Source organism: Heterodontus francisci, chromosome 16, assembly GCF_036365525.1.
Source record: "Heterodontus francisci isolate sHetFra1 chromosome 16, sHetFra1.hap1, whole genome shotgun sequence".
Taxonomy (NCBI): Eukaryota; Metazoa; Chordata; class Chondrichthyes; order Heterodontiformes; family Heterodontidae; genus Heterodontus; species Heterodontus francisci.
In genome coordinates, this window is record NC_090386.1 from 72,102,811 (window position 1) to 72,118,592 (window position 15,782).

At 43.0% G+C, this 15,782-nt stretch overlaps 1 protein-coding gene across 5 annotated transcripts in view; it reads left to right on the forward strand.

Annotated features, from left to right (window-relative positions):
- The window catches only part of LOC137378196 (DNA (cytosine-5)-methyltransferase 3B-like), a 313,202-nt gene that overhangs the window by 147,300 nt on the left and 150,120 nt on the right, over window positions 1–15,782 (forward strand). For all 5 annotated transcript variants that reach the window (XM_068048370.1, XM_068048373.1, XM_068048372.1 and 2 more), the window contains exon 6: window positions 9,693–9,860. In XM_068048370.1, coding sequence (XP_067904471.1) covers window positions 9,693–9,860 — 168 coding nt within the window. The remainder of the gene's footprint in view (window positions 1–9,692; window positions 9,861–15,782) is intronic.

A 15,782-nucleotide genomic window follows, 5' to 3' on the forward strand; every position in this document is an offset into this window, starting at 1 on the left:
AGAACAGGGGGCTATCCTTGGTGCTCTGGCCAATATGTATCCCTCAATCAACATCATAACAACAAATTATTTGGTCATTATCACATTGCTATTTGTGGGAGGTTGCTGTGTGCAAATTGGCTGCTGCGTTTCCTACATTAAAACAGTGACTACACTTCAAAAGTACTCCATTGGCTGTAAAGTGCTTTGGATATGTGCTATGCAAATGCGCGTCTTACTTTTTTTGGGCTTTTAAAGAAAAGTGCTCAAGTTTAGAAAGTTTAAAAAAGCGTTCTGAGACAGTGGGTGATTAACATGGTAAAGAGATCATTTTGATTTTTTCCCCCTAATAAATCCCCAATAAGCAATGCATTGCCCTGTCACAGCAGTTGATAAGCACCTCAGAAACATTGGGGTGAGTTTAGCTCTACCTGGCTGGCAAAAACCAGGCGGGCAGACAGTTAAAAGTGGCTGGGAGAATTACCCACGAAGTCCTGCACTGTTCAGGAAGTCTTCTATTTTAAATACACGAGTCACAGGTGGATGATATCATCAAGTCCTGACTGCAATTTTAACTGGTGGCCATGAGAGGGATTACCATTGTGGTTTCCCCGCCAGGTGAAGATAGCGGGATGGTCTGGGCCCAGTAGAGGCCCAGACTGCAGGAATTCAGGTCCCATAAGGAAAGTTTCAGGCTTCCCCTGCCCCAGGAATCCCATCTGTCCAAAATGCAGGACTCTCCTGAAACCCCTACCCCACAACTTAACTTGTTGCTGACGTTGTTCAGCTGGCAACCTTTTAAACCTGAAATTTGGCTCTCACCTGCTTCCTGAACATTTCAGATGAACATTTAACCAGCAGCATGTAAATAAGGCCCAGAAGTTTAAAAAAAATCACTCGGGCCTCAAGCTACCATGGACAGTGGTGGAGGTTTGCCGTTCACCTTGCCCACCGCCTCTCTAATTCTTGCTCTTGAGTTATAATCACAGCTGTTCTGTTGAGAATCCTTCTGGCTGTGAACACAGGTAGATTTTTGTCTTCATTGCCTGGGTAGTAATCTCATGGTGTGAATTAACCACCACTTTATATAACCAGCCCAATGCTTGTTCAATCCACCTGATTATAGCCCAGGTGGTCAATATAAAAATCTATTCCAGGAGATAAAAAGGGAGAGATTCAGGAAAAAATTAGGTGCAGAAAAGTCTGCAAAATTGCTGAGATTTAAAAAAAAACTGAAACTATGAGGGCAAATGTTGGCCAAGCTCACAAGGAGAATGAGGTGTTTGGTTAGGAGGTAGTCTGTGCAGAAATTGGACATGTTCATTATTTTGAATCATTATGTAAAAACAATCATACTTCCCCTCCGCCTCACCCGATTGAATTAACAAGCTGTTAATTCCTCCCATAACTCTTCTTTATCGCTCACAGAAATATTCACTCACTGATATAAAGCAGTTTAATGAATGGGTGATCATAAGAATGACAGTTATGGGCAGATTTACTTAGTTCAAACAGTACAGCCTGTCCCTGACAGAAATGTGGCAATCTTTTTGACTTAAGGTAGTCTTGTCAACCACTTCTCCAGCACAATATTTTGAAAAAAAAACCAAACAGCTAACACAGATGGGGGAGTGGCAGAAGGTGAATTGCTCCTTCAGAGAGCCAGCACAGACACGAAAGGCCAAATGGCCACCTTCTGTGGTATAACCAGTCTATGATTCTCTGCTGTTCTTCAAAATAGTTCCATGGGATCTTCTGCATCTATTTGAGCAAGCAGATGGGGCCTCGGTTTAACATCTCATATCCAAAAAATGGCACCTCCAACAGTGCAGCGCTCCCTCAATACTGCGCTAGAGTGCCAGCCTTGATTTTTGTGCTCAAACCTTGGAGTGGGACTTGAACTCAGAACCTTATGACTCAGAGGTGAGAGGGCTACAGCTGACATGAATTTTTATGCTTCTTTTTCCCTCCATGGGCCTGCCAATTCTTGCACTTTACAACTAAAATCATGCATTAAACATCTTTTATAGAATGTGTATGCCTATTAAAGAGCTAACAGCAGCACTACAGCAGGTGCATTCTTATGGCTGCTCAGTTGTGTCTTATGTGTTACATATTTGGCCTGTCGGAAGACCTTACACAAATCAACGATTCTCGAAAGACCGCCATCATTAACAACGAGCTCAGTAGACTCAATGTAGACATTGCAGCACTTCAGGAGACACGCTTCCCTGCGAGCGGATCTCTAAGAGAGCAAGACTACACCTTCTACTGGCAGGGTAGGGATCCTGAAGAACCAAGACAGCATGGAGTGGGCTTCGCCATCAGAAACTCTTTGCTCAGCATGATAGAGCCACCCTCAAATGGCTCAGAGCGCATACTGTCCATCCGACTGCTCACCGCCTCTGGTCCAGTACACCTACTCAGCATCTATTTTCCAACACTCTGCTCCCCACCTGAAGATAAAGACCAGTTCTATGAGGAACTCCATAATATCATTAGTAGCATCCCCAATACCGAACATCTGTTCCTGCTGGGGGACTTTAATGCCAGGGTTGGGGCCGACCATGACTCATGGCCCTCCTGCCTTGGGCGCCATGGCATTGGAAGGATGAATGAGAATGGACAGAGACTGCTTGAGTTGTGTACCTATCATAACCTCTGCATCACCAACTCGTTCTTTCACAATAAACCCTGTCACCAGGCTTCTTGGAGGCACTCAAGATCACGTCGTTGGCACCAGCTGGACCTCATCGTCACAAGGCGAGCCTCTTTAAACAGTGTTCAAACCACACGCAGCTTCCACAGTGCGGACTGCGACACCGACCACTCCCTGGTGTGCAGCAAGGTTAGACTCAAACCAAAGAAGCTGCATCACTCCAAGCAGAAGGGCCACCCCCGCATCAACACGAGCAGAATTTCTTATACACTGCTGTCACAAAAATTTCTAAATTCACTTGAAAAAGCCCTTCAAAACACTCCCACAGGGGATGCAGAGACCAAGTGGGCCCACATCAGAGATGCCATCTATGAGTCAGCTATGACCACCTATGGCAAACGCGTGAAGCGGAATGCAGACTGGTTTCAATCTCACTTTGAAAAGCTGGAACCTGTCATAGCCGCTAAGCGCATTGCACTGCTGAACTACAAGAAAGCCCCCAGCGAGTTAACATCCGTAGCACTTAAAACAGCCAGAAGCGCTGCACAAAGAACAGCCAGGCGCTGCGCAAATGACTACTGGCAACACCTATGCAGTCATATTCAGCTGGCCTCAGACATCGGAAACGTCAGAGGAATGTATGATGGCATTAAGAGAGCTTTTGGGCCAACCATCAAGAAGATCGCCCCCCTCAAATCTAAATCAGAGGACACAATCACTGACCATCGCAAACAAATGGACCGCTGGGTTGAGCACTACCTAGAACTGTACTCCAGGGAGAATGCTGTCACTGAGACCGCCCTCAATGCAGCCCAGCCTCTGCCAGTCATGGATGAGCTGGACGTACAGCCAACAAAATCGGAACTCAGTAATGCCATTGATTCTCTAGCCAGCAGAAAAGCCCCTGGGAAGGACGGCATTACCCCTGAAATAATTGCTAAGCCTGCTATACTCTCAGCACTCTACGAACTGCTTTGCCTGTGCTGGGATGAGGGGGCAGTACCACAGGACATGCGCGATGCCAATATCATCACCCTCTATAAAAACAAAGGTGACCACGGTGACTGCAACAACTACCGTGCAATCTCCCTGCTCAGGATAGTGGGGAAAGTCTTTGCTCGAGTCGCTTTAAACAGGCTCCAGAAGCTGGCCGAGCGTGTCTATCCTGAGGCACAGTGTGGCTTTTGTGCAGAGAGATCGACCATTGACATGCTGTTCTCCCTTCGTCAGCTACAGGAGAAATGCCGCGAACAACAGATGCCCCTCTATGTTGCTTTCATTGATCTCACCAAAGCCTTTGACCTCGTCAGCAGACGGGGTCTCTTCAGACTACTAGAAAAGATCGGATGTCCACCAAAGCTACTAAGTATCATCACCTCATTCTATGACAATATGAAAGGCACAATTCAGCATAGCGGCGCCCCATCAGACTCCTTTCCTATCCTGGGTGGCGTGAAACAGGGCTGTGTTCTCGCACCTACGCTGTTTGGGATTTTCTTCTCCCTGATGCTCTCACATGCGCTCAAGTCTTCAGAAGAAGGAATTTTCCTCCACACAAGATCAGGTGGCAGGTTGTTCAACCTTGCCCATCTAAGAACGAAGACCAAAGTACGGAAAGTCCTCATCAGGGAACTCCTCTTTGCTGACGATGCTGCATTAACATCCCACACGGAAGAGTGTCTGCAGAGACTCATCAACAGGCTTGCGGCTGCCTACAACGAATTTGGCCTAACCATCAGCCTCCAGAAAACGAACATCATGGGACAGGACGTCAGAAATGCTCCATCCATCAATATCGGCGACCACGCTCTGGAAGTGGTTCAAGAGTTCACCTACCTAGGCTCAACTATCACCAGTAACCTGTCTCTCGATGCAGAAATCGACAAGCACATGGGAAAGGCTTCCACTGCTATGTCCAGACTGGCCATGAGAGTGTGGGAAAACGGCACACTGACACAGAACACAAAAGTCCGCTTGTATCAAGCCTGTGTCCTCAGTACCTTGCTCTACGGCAGCGAGGCCTGGACAACGTATGTCAGCCAAGAGCGACGTCTCAATTCATTCCATCTTCGCTGCCTCCGGAGAATCCTTGGCATCAGGTGGCAGGACCGTATCTCCAACACAGAAGTCCTCGAGGCGGCCAACATCCCCAGTTTATACACCCTACTGAGTCAGCGGCGCTTGAGATGGCTTGGCCATGTGAGCCGCTTGGAAGATGGCAGGATCCCCAAGGACATATTGTACAGCGAGCTCGCCACTGGTATCAGACCCACCGGCCGTCCATGTCTCCGCTTTAAAGACGTCTGCAAACGCGACATGAAGTCCTGTGACATTGATCACAAGTTGTGGGAGTCAGTTGCCAGCGATCGCCAGAGCTGGCGGGCAGCCATAAAGGCGGGGCTAAAGTGTAGCGTGTCGAAGAGAGTTAGCAGTTGGCAGGAAAAAAGACAGAAGCGCAAGGGGAGAGCCAACTGTGTAACAGCCCCGACAACCAATTTTATCTGCAGCACCTGTGGAAGAGTCTGTCACTCTAGAATTGGCCTTTATAGCCACTCCAGGCGCTGCTCCACAAACCACTGACCACCTCCAGGCGCTTACCCATTGTCTCCCGAGACAAGGAGTCCAAAGAAGAAGAAGACTTGGGCTGAATTTTCAAATGGCACTGGGGGCGGAAGCGGGTGCATGTGCAATTTGAAAATCGGGTTTCCGGAGGTTCGACATGGGGTCCTGCCACCTCCAGAATGCAAAGCGATTTTGAAAGGGGCACTGGAGGGGAGGGTAGGAATGCGGAACACAAATGCCTCCTATTAATTGTCACTTGAACTCATTGAGAGGCTTGTCAGGAGCAGTTTGCATTATTCAATGGACAGGCATGGCGAAAAGGCAATGTCTGGAACACGGCAGGGTGTACAAGTCATGAACATTGCCGGGGGCGGGGGTGGGGAGGGTCACCATGAGGGCTATTGAAAGGGCTGTTTAACATATTGTAGAAGAACAGAATAAAGCTCAGCTGCTCAAACAGTGCCACTGAGTAGCCATTGCTGGAGCTAAAGGACTTGTATTTGTCAGTGGTGAATGGTAGGAATCTGGAGAGGGATGTGAGGCTGTTGGCATCACCTGAGCAGTTGGGGTTGGCAGGGGAAGACCTGGTGAATAATCAAAGCCCAGCTGAGGGAGTTGAGATGGGCACAGGCTACTCTGACATTGGACAGAGTAGCCAAGCTGAGCTTTAGCAGATGCAACCTCTTGGACAGGAGGAGGCCAGAGGAGCACAGGGAGGGGCTGCAAGAGGAAGAAGGCGCTACCCAAGACATCGCATATACTGCCCAAATGTCAGCTACCTGCAAATGAGATAGCGCCAGCGCTATAGGAGGCTATCCCTATCCAGGCAGATGGTCTCGGAAATTTGTGCTCTGATTGACAATAAACTGAGGCTTTGCGGCCCCCATGGCAGTCCCTTACTGCAGCTGTCAAAGTCACCGTGGTGTTGAATTTTTATGCAACTGGGTGGCTCCAGGGAGAAATGTTTCTCTATCACCAGTTTTACACTGTCACCATAGTGAATGAGTTCCATTGAAAGAGATGCCCATTTTACACTATTACACAAAGCCAAAATTATACCAGTTTGTGTATCTAAACCCAGTAATTAATTGGTTTGGCAAAATCTGTTGCTCAAGGTAAACCATCTTGCAATTTTTATTGGTCAGCTTCACTTGTGCATTTTCCATGTTTTCACGGTTTCCTGAACTTACATGAAAGTACAAAATGCAACATTCTTTCTAAAGGTGTAGATCAAGATGAGATTTCAGGTAATTGTTATTGTGGAAGAACAGATATTTACATTCAAATGTTTGCTGATGACAGGAGTCTTGTGGTACAATTTGCCGTTAAATGCTGTAAAACTGCGTCACTACATGATGGTGGTCATATGCCACTTTAAACGTTGTTATGAAAATACTTCCATTTTTTGTTAAATATTTTTTGAGGATTCATATGTAAATTGTGGTTATGGTTCATTTTGGAAGGCTGAAGATTTCATAGATGCTGGACTTTGTTTTCTGTTCAAAGTTCACTAAAAGAACACAGAGGTCATGTTTGAAAACAAACCTTTACTGTATATCACATGCCTTAAGATAAATAAACAACCGAAACCTTGGTGACTTGGGGGAGATGTTTACAGAGAAGTGACATGTCAAGGGTTATGAGAGTCAGGAGTTGGTTTGGTTCATTTGGGGTGTGGACAGTGTTGAAAAGCAGTTGGTTTTGTAGCCTGCTGATAAGAAACCCCCAACCCATTTTTCCTGCACCTCTCTAAGAGACCCTGAGAAATCCAGAGTGTCAGCTCCTCTTTCTCTACCTCTTTGAAAAAACCCTGTGAATCCAGAGTGTGATAACTGAAACCCCTGATGCCACATTTTTCTTGGAAAGCCAACCAGACTAATTCTGAACATCTCCAGAACAAACTGTTCCAGAAAAGATTCAGTGACCTGTCTCCGTATACCCGGATGCCAGACCTAAAGGGACAACTGACATCCTTCCATATCTTTTTTTTCTTCAAGAATTAACAAGTATTTGGCCAAAGTATTCTTTTACTGTCTTTTTTTGTAAAAGGCCTCTGCAGAGAGAATCTCTTTATTTTTTTTTGGGTGTGTGTGTGTGCGCGTGTGTGTGTGTGTGCCTATGGTACGATGGGAACGTCCATATTGCAACCTGTGTGTTAATGCTTTGCTTCATTACTGGATACATCCTGTTGTTATAATATACTGATAATTGGCTTGTTTATTAAACAAACCGGGTTGGTGTATTTTATTCTTGGATAAAGAGTAGAGTATATGATTGACCGTATTGGTAATTGGGTAAACATTTAAATATATGTTGTGACCTGACCCGTGGAGACGTGGAACTAGAAATGACAGTGCATTCCTCCCACCTTGGTCATAACAATGTTAATTTGAATCGTCAACATTTTGCAATGCACATTCCAATACAAATGTATTTTACTGCTAACATATGCTTGATAATGTTTGTGATCAAGGAAACTTACTTTGGATCTGCCATTGAAGAGCTTAAAAGTAAACTGTGAGTAGCTGTAGGTTATCATTTAGTCTAAGTCTACCTTGTATTTCTCTTACTTATGATCTTGAGGTTCAGTGCTTATGAAGTTGTTTCCCCTCAGTTTTATCCTGGTTTATGATGCTAAAAATAACAAAAACCTAGAAAAACACGCATTCTAAAATTGGCGATAAAAGCTGATTTATAAGTTCTTAGCTGCTATCTCCTAAAAAGCATCATGTAAGAATCATGTCTTGAGAGACTGGACAGTAAACTGCACTGTGGTCTGACTCAGTTTATTTTTAAACCTTGTTGCAGACATAGACCAAAGGGATAAATTGCCAAAATGTGTCAGGCACTGGAAGAATCTTGCTGCTTGGAAAAAGAGGAATGGCTGACGACTAATATTTTTGTTGGAGAGGCTTATCTTGTGGATAGGAGAGCAGCAATCAGTGACTGTTTCACTGTGGATAGAGCAGGAAAGGTCTTGGATTCAAGAATCACTTCTGTCATGCTGCTCATCTATACGTGGAATTCTCTGCACATTGATAGTCAATAGGGAAGATCTAGTCAGCCAAATGAAATTGCATGAATCTTCTGACTGATGCATGAAATATAATAGAACTGAAATCTAGCAGCAAATGTCTCCATTTGCCAAAATAGATATTAACTCCACCCCCATACCAGATACATAGTAATTTCTTTTTACATTTAGTACAGATGTTTCACATGTTTATTATCCTTTTCCATTATATATCATCTATAGTACACTTGTTATCTGCTTAAATGTTAGAAATTGTTAACTTAATTCCATTGCCATTGGCAAAACTTTGTTTGAGCATCAAATGAACCTTGCTGAACATCAAAGTAAAAGACATAAACATAACATAAAATTGAGCAGCAGCCTCATGTTCTACAGCTCCCTGCTTCATGTGAGGCAACTAATTGCAGCTCCATGGAGTCATGTAACATTCCATCAAGAGGCTTCAAAAGCCAAAAAAGGAGCACAAAGGATTTTGGTACTTTCGAAACATTTTATATCTTGTATAAGTTGAGCATCATATTACTAGTTTCTGCTGTGTCATTTTGCCTTTGTGTTTCATCTTACTTTTTTCATGAATATACTAGTTATGCCTAAATGTAACAGTCACTGTGATATTTGCTGCCTTTTGGAGTAGAGTGGAGTAGGTGGTGGATATTCTATGTGGTGTGCAGTGTGACATATACGTAATGAGTGACTGTTAGTCCTGTGGCATCCATTTCATCCATAAGGGTGCAGCCTTTCATTATTGGAGACTTGGGGCCCAATTTTTAACTCTGTGCAAGTGGGTGGATTTTGAATGAGTTACAATCTCACCCTGGTCTACTTATGTAAAGTGCATTTTTGCTGTGAACATATATTAAAAGCATTGAAAGAAAACCCAAACTGTAAAAACATTCTGATGAAAGGTCACAGACTGAAACGTTAACTCTTTCTTGCTCTACAGATGCTGCCAGACCTGCTGAGTATTTCCAGCACTTTCTGTTTTTATTTCAGATTTCCAGCATCCGCAGTATTTTGCCTTTGTAAAAACATTAACCTGTCTTATTCCTTTTTACATACTGAGTAACCATTTCTAATATCAAAATTTCAAAATGCACAAGGCTAGAAATTCTCTTTTAAATTCTTAAAACATTTTCCACTTTAAGTTAGTACACAATCAACAATAGGAGAAAGTAATGTCTGACTGTTTTTTACAGGCTCCAGTCCTGTCCTGCAACTGATCTAGTTGGTTGATACAATCTTCAATTCCATTGATAAATATGGAACATTTTGTCGAGCACTGACTTTTCTTGGAAAACCCGAACAAGCTGGCACATGACTTGGAAGTACTGATTCTGAGCTAAAAACATTGATGGTTGGCATGCATGATGTTTCAATGGCATGTAACATTGGGCATTTTGTAGAAGAATATTGTTATACTGTAGATGCTTATTTGTTTCTTGATATTCATCTTTGCAGCCCCAGAAGCTCAAGCCAACCCCTTCCGAGGCTTTCATAACAGAAGGTTCTATCATTGACCTTACTACTGAGTCTCTGGAGAGGAATAAGATACCTCCAAATCAAGCAGAAGACTTTGTTTGTGAAAATAGTATTGTGAAGACTACAGAAGAAGTTCCTCAGTACCAGGTAAAATTCTACTTAAATACTTAGAGAAAGATTTCATAAATTTGTGCTCCCACTGCAGAGATTCACATGCTGAGAATGTCCAGCAGAAATTTGAATGTGGAGATCAATGTGCCACAGAAGACTTGTTGTCTGGACAGAATATACTGAGAGGCACTTTAACTTCCACACCTGAATTACTGATGTAGCAAGAAGCTCTCTGTTGCAAGCGAAAATTTGTAAAATCCATACTTTAGCCTCTAAATGATTGCCTTGGTAATGCACTTTTTAGTACAGTCATACTACAATTACACAAATTTTCCAGTAATGTCAAAACACCTCAATGGGCCAAAGTATGTATGTTACATGTTGAGGCTTTGCTGGTCAATGTCGTTAATTGTTTATATCCATTAGATATTAATAGGTTCCATACTGAAAAGGTTGTAAGTTTACCTATTGAAATCATAGACATAGAAATGTAAAATAAATATTAGATATAAATATTTCTGTATCAAGAAGCTTAATCTTGCTCCACTCTGATGCCCTGATTAAGGATGTGGTTGTAACATAGACCTTGACATTACACCACATTTTTACAAATTTAACATATTGGTATGAAATTCCTTCCTATTAACAGAGCCTCTAAGCCATTTATTTTAAAGGGGGTATTGCCTCAGTTGAAATTGAGTAAAAATGACTCTGATGTGTTATATGTCCATATCTTGCATCTAACATAGTTTGGTCAAACAAGACTTAGTGCCCACTGAAAAAAATTACACTTTCTACCCACAGCAGTTTTACAGTATTACTGACCTTTGTTTCAGTATTCAAATTTATTACAAGCTTTATTCAGGAGATAAAATGCTTGCAAAAGAATTAGGAATAAATAGCTTCAGAGAAATGATGGAGCTGAATACTTTTTCTTATAAATTTGGTGTTGATCCGCTGTGTGAAGAGATGCCAAGTGAGAAGGCCAAGTATTTTGCAATAGTGAATGGAAGATTGTAGGGCAAGCCATTGCTAGGCTATATCTATGCAACTCTTAGAAGCTGGCTTACACCAACATGACATTTTTGAAATTTTCAGCAATTTTTTTAATTAGGCAAGGGCATCAAGGGTTGTGGATCAATGTTGGTTAATGGAATTGAGGTACAGTTGAGCTATGATCTAATTGAATGGGCTGGAGCGGCAGCATAGGAAATACTGAAACATTTGCAGTCAAATTGGAATAAGCGAGTGAGGAAGGATGTTGTGTGGGTGTAATATAGCTGATACAATAGCTATGCATAGATAGTATGTGATAATATTTGACTGTCTGATTTTGTGGTAATTGTATAGGAAAAAAAGGTGTTGCTTTTTTACAATGTGGCATAGGTCATGAAATTGCTACCTATATTTGCAATTAGCTGTGAAAATCCTATGTTGTTTCAATGCTACTTTTATTAATAATGTGTAGAAATGTACGATTTGATATCTTGGTTTTGAATAATTTTACAGTAATAGCCAGTATTACATTATCTATTAATTTCCTTCTGATAGGAGATTCAATAGTTAGGGGTGTTTCTGCAGCTGCAGATGTGACTCCAGGATGGTATATTGCCTCCCTGGTGCCAGGTTCAGGGATCACTGAGAAGCTGAACTTGGAAAGAAATTAAAAAGTAGGATTACTCCCAGTGCCACGTGCTAGTGAATAGACAAATAGGTGGATAGTACAGATGAATGCATGGCTGGAGAAATGGTGTAGGAGGGAGGGCATTAGATTCCTGGAGCATTGGGAATGTTTCTCACGGAGATGGGTTGCACTGCAGCTAGGCTGGGACCAATATCATGGCAGGGAGGTTTTCTAGTGCTGTAGGGAAAGTTTTAAACTAGCTTGGCAGAGGAATAAGAACCTGCACGTAGATTCGGAAGGGAGAGAAGCAAAGTTGGAAATGGAAGCAGGAAATTAGTGAGTGAGTATGGAGGGCAGAGAAAACAATGGCAAGAAAATAGACAAAAAAGGAGTTGTTCAGAGATTAGTAGTATATAATTCAATACAAGGAGTCTAGTGATGGCAGATGAGCTGAGGGCACAGATAGACACTTGGAATTGTGATATAGCTATTACCGAAACATGGCTTAAAGAAGAGCAAGAATGGTAGCTTAACATTCCTGGGTTAGAGGTTTACAGACAGGATAGAGAGGGAGTTAAAAAGGAGGGGGAGGGTTCGCAATATCGGTTAAAGAAACAATCACAGCTGTGAGGAGGGTTGGTATGCTAGAAGGAGCATCAAATGAAGCCATATAGGTTGAACTGAGAAACAAGAAAGGGGCAGTCACACTGCTGGTAGTATACTATAGACCCCCAAACACTCAGAGAGGGAGATAGAAGAGCAAATATATAGGCAAATTGCTGAGAAATATAGCAACAATAGGGCAGTAATATTAACTGGGGCAAAATCAGTGCAAAAGGTATAGAAGACGCAAAATTCTTAAAATGCATTCATGAGAACTTTTTTTGCCAGTGTGTAGCAAGCCCAACAAGAGAAGGGGCAGTTCTGGATTTAGTTTGAGGACATGAATCTGGGTAGGTATCAGTGGGAGAGCATTTCGTGGTAGTAATCATATTTCAGTTAGATTTGGCATAGTTGTGGAAAAGGGCAAAGATAGATCAGGAGTAAAAGTTTTAAATTGGGGAAAGGTCAGTTTTACTATGCTGAGATGTGATTTGGCAAACGCGAACTGGAAACAATGGGCTGAAAGTTATGAACGCGCTGCAAATCGCGGCGGACTTCAGGCGCGGATGTGCCGTCGTTGAGCCCCCACAATATTTAGAACGGGGGCTCATTTAAATGGAGGGGGCGGAGTGGCCGCCCCCAATGACATATTGAGGGTGGCCGCTCCGGCAACGGCGTCCGGCGCCACTGCGCAGGCGCTGGCACCATTTTTAAAGGGCTTCAAGCCCTTCAGGTAAATTTAAATGTTTAAAGGTTCCACCACACTAATATTATCAATTAAATTTTATTCAAACTTTGCATCCCCTCTCCCAACCCCCCAATCAGTTCTCAATAAATAAAAATACCTATACCCCTGGAAAACCAATTTTTTAAATGGTGAACTTTAACCCTTAACCCTCAGAACATTTGATCCTCAACTCCTTCCCACCATCCTCACAACCAATTGGAGTGGTTTTCCCTGCTCCCACACCCCTCCCACCCTGAAGATTTCACTGCTCCCCCCTCCCTATCAGTGTCATGCCTCGGAACACCGAACGGAGTTCTGAAGGCGCGGGACTTCCAGCCAGTGGCCGGAGTATCGGCGTGAGACGGTCGCCGGGACAAGGTAAGTTGATTTGCATCTTTTTAACTTAATTTTAATATTGAAATGAAGGCAACGGGGTGGGGCCGCACCGAGGCCTCGCTGCCACCAGTAAAATGCGGCGGGGCCTTCTTGGCATCAGGGGTCATGATGGGCCTCTCCCGGAAGAATTTTCTGGGCCCCCCACCACGACCCCTGACACCGGAGGCCTCAAAATTCAGTCCAGTTACTTGAAGGGAAATCAGTGTCAGAGCAGTGGGAGGTATTCAAGGAGGAGATCGATAGGTTTAGAACAAATATGTTCCCAGAAAGAAAAGGGTGGGACTCCCAAATCTAGACCCCACTGAATGTCAAAGAGCATACAGAGTAAGATAAGGCAAAAAAGCCTAGAAAGCCTTGAGAAATATAGAAAGTACAGGGGTGAAATTAAAACGGAAATTGGGAAAGCAAAGAGAAGGCATGAACATTTTTAAAAATTCATTCGTGGGATGTGAGCAATGCTGGCAAGACTAGCATTCATTACCCATCCCTAATTGCCGTTGATAATCTGACAAAATATTGGCAATTAAAGTCACAGAAAACCTAAAGATGTTTTATAATTACATAATATAAAGGATAATATAAAGGGCAGTAGGGCGGATTTAGACCAAAGCGGTAACTTGTGTATGGAGGCAGAAGACGTGGGCAAGGTTTTTATTGAATACATTGTGTCTATCTTCACAAAAGAAGTGGATGATGCAGACATTATAGTTAAGGAAGAGAGTGAAATACTTGATGGCGTAAACATAGTGAGAGAGGAAATAATAAGTGGTTTAGCATCTTTGAAACTGGTAAATTGCTAGGCCCCAATGAAATATATCCCAAGTTGCTAAGAGAAGCAAGGGAAGAAATAGCAGAGGCTCTGACCATCATTTCCAATCTTCTCTGGCTACAAGTGTGGTTCTGGAGGACTGTTAATATTGTACCAATGTTTCAAAAGGGAGGAAGGGATAAATCAAGTGGTTACATACCAATCAGCCTAACCTCGGTGGTGGACAAATTATTGGAAGGACAGTATGAATCGTCATTTTGAAAGGCACGGATTAATCAAGGACAGTCAGCGTGGATTTGTTAAGGGAATGACGTCTCTGACTAACTTAATTGAATCTTTTGAGGAGGTAACAAGGAGAGTCTTTGAGGGCAGTGCATTTGATGTAGTCTACATGGATTTTAGTAAGGCTTTTGACAAGGTCCCACATGGCAGATTGGTCAGAAAAGAACTCATAGGATCCAAGGACAAGTTGGATCCAAAATTAGCTCAGTGGCAGAAAGCAAATGGTAGTGGTCGATGGGTGTTTGTGTGACTGGAAGATTGTTTCCAATAGGATTTTGCAGGGCTCAGTACCCGTGGCCGTGCAGCAACCTGGAAGTTTCTACGCAGGCCGAGCACAAGTTGGCCCCTTTAAGTTACGGCGCAAAAAATTTAAAGGTCTAGCGTACTTAAATGAATAGGCCGCGCACAAGAAAAAAAAATTAGAGGGGATCTTGCTTTTTGTGATATATATCAGTGATTTAGACTTAAATGTAAGGGGTGTGATTAAGAAGTTTGTAGATGATACAAAAATTGGTTGTGTAGTTGACAGTGAGGTAGGAAGCTGTAGACTGCATCAATGGACTGGTCAGGTGGGCAGGAAAGCAGCAAATGGAATTCAATTCAGAGAAGTGTGAGATAATGCTTTTGGGAGGACAAACAAGGCAAGGGCATACACAATAAATGGTAGAATACTGAGAAGTGTAGAGGAACAGAGCGACCTTTGAGTGTATGTCCACAGAACCCTAAAGGTAGCAGGACAGGTAGATAAGGTTGTTGGGAGGGTATAAAGGATAGTTTCTTTTATTAGCTGAGGCATAGAATGGAAGAGCAGGGAGCTTAGGCTAGAAGTGTATAAAACACTTGTTAGGCTGCAGCTAGAATACTGCGTACTGGTTACTGCATTACAGGAAGGATGTGATCACACTTGTGAGGATACAGATGAGATTTATGAGGATGTTAGAGAAAGACATTTATATAGCACCATTCACAACCATCAGATGTCCCAACCAATTAAGTACTTTTGAACTGTAGCTACTCTTGTAATGTAGGAAATGGAGCAGCTAATTTGCGTACAGCAAACTCCCACCTACAGCAATGTAATAATGACCAGATAATCTGTTTGAGGGATAAATAATAGACAAGATACTGGGGATAACTCTCCTAATTTTCAAAATAGTGCCACAGGATCTTTTGCATTCACCTGAGAGGGTGGACAGGGCTTCCATTTCATCTGAAAGACAGCACTGCTGACAGTGCAGCAATTATTTTTGTGCTCAAGTCCTGGAGCAGGGCTTGAACTCACAACTTTCTGACTAAAAGGTGACTGACTACCAACTGAGCCATGGCTGACATGATGCCAGGAATGGAGAATTTAGGCTATGAGCAAAGATTATGAGGGGTCTATATACAGTGGATAGGAAGGACCTATTTCCCTTCGCAGAGGGGGCATGAACGTAAGGTAATTGACAGAAGGATTAGAGGGGAGTTGAGGAGATGGGTGGTTTGTGAGGGTCTGAAACTCACTGTCTGAAAGGATGGTAGAGGCAGACCCCCTCATCGCATTTAAAAAATACTTGG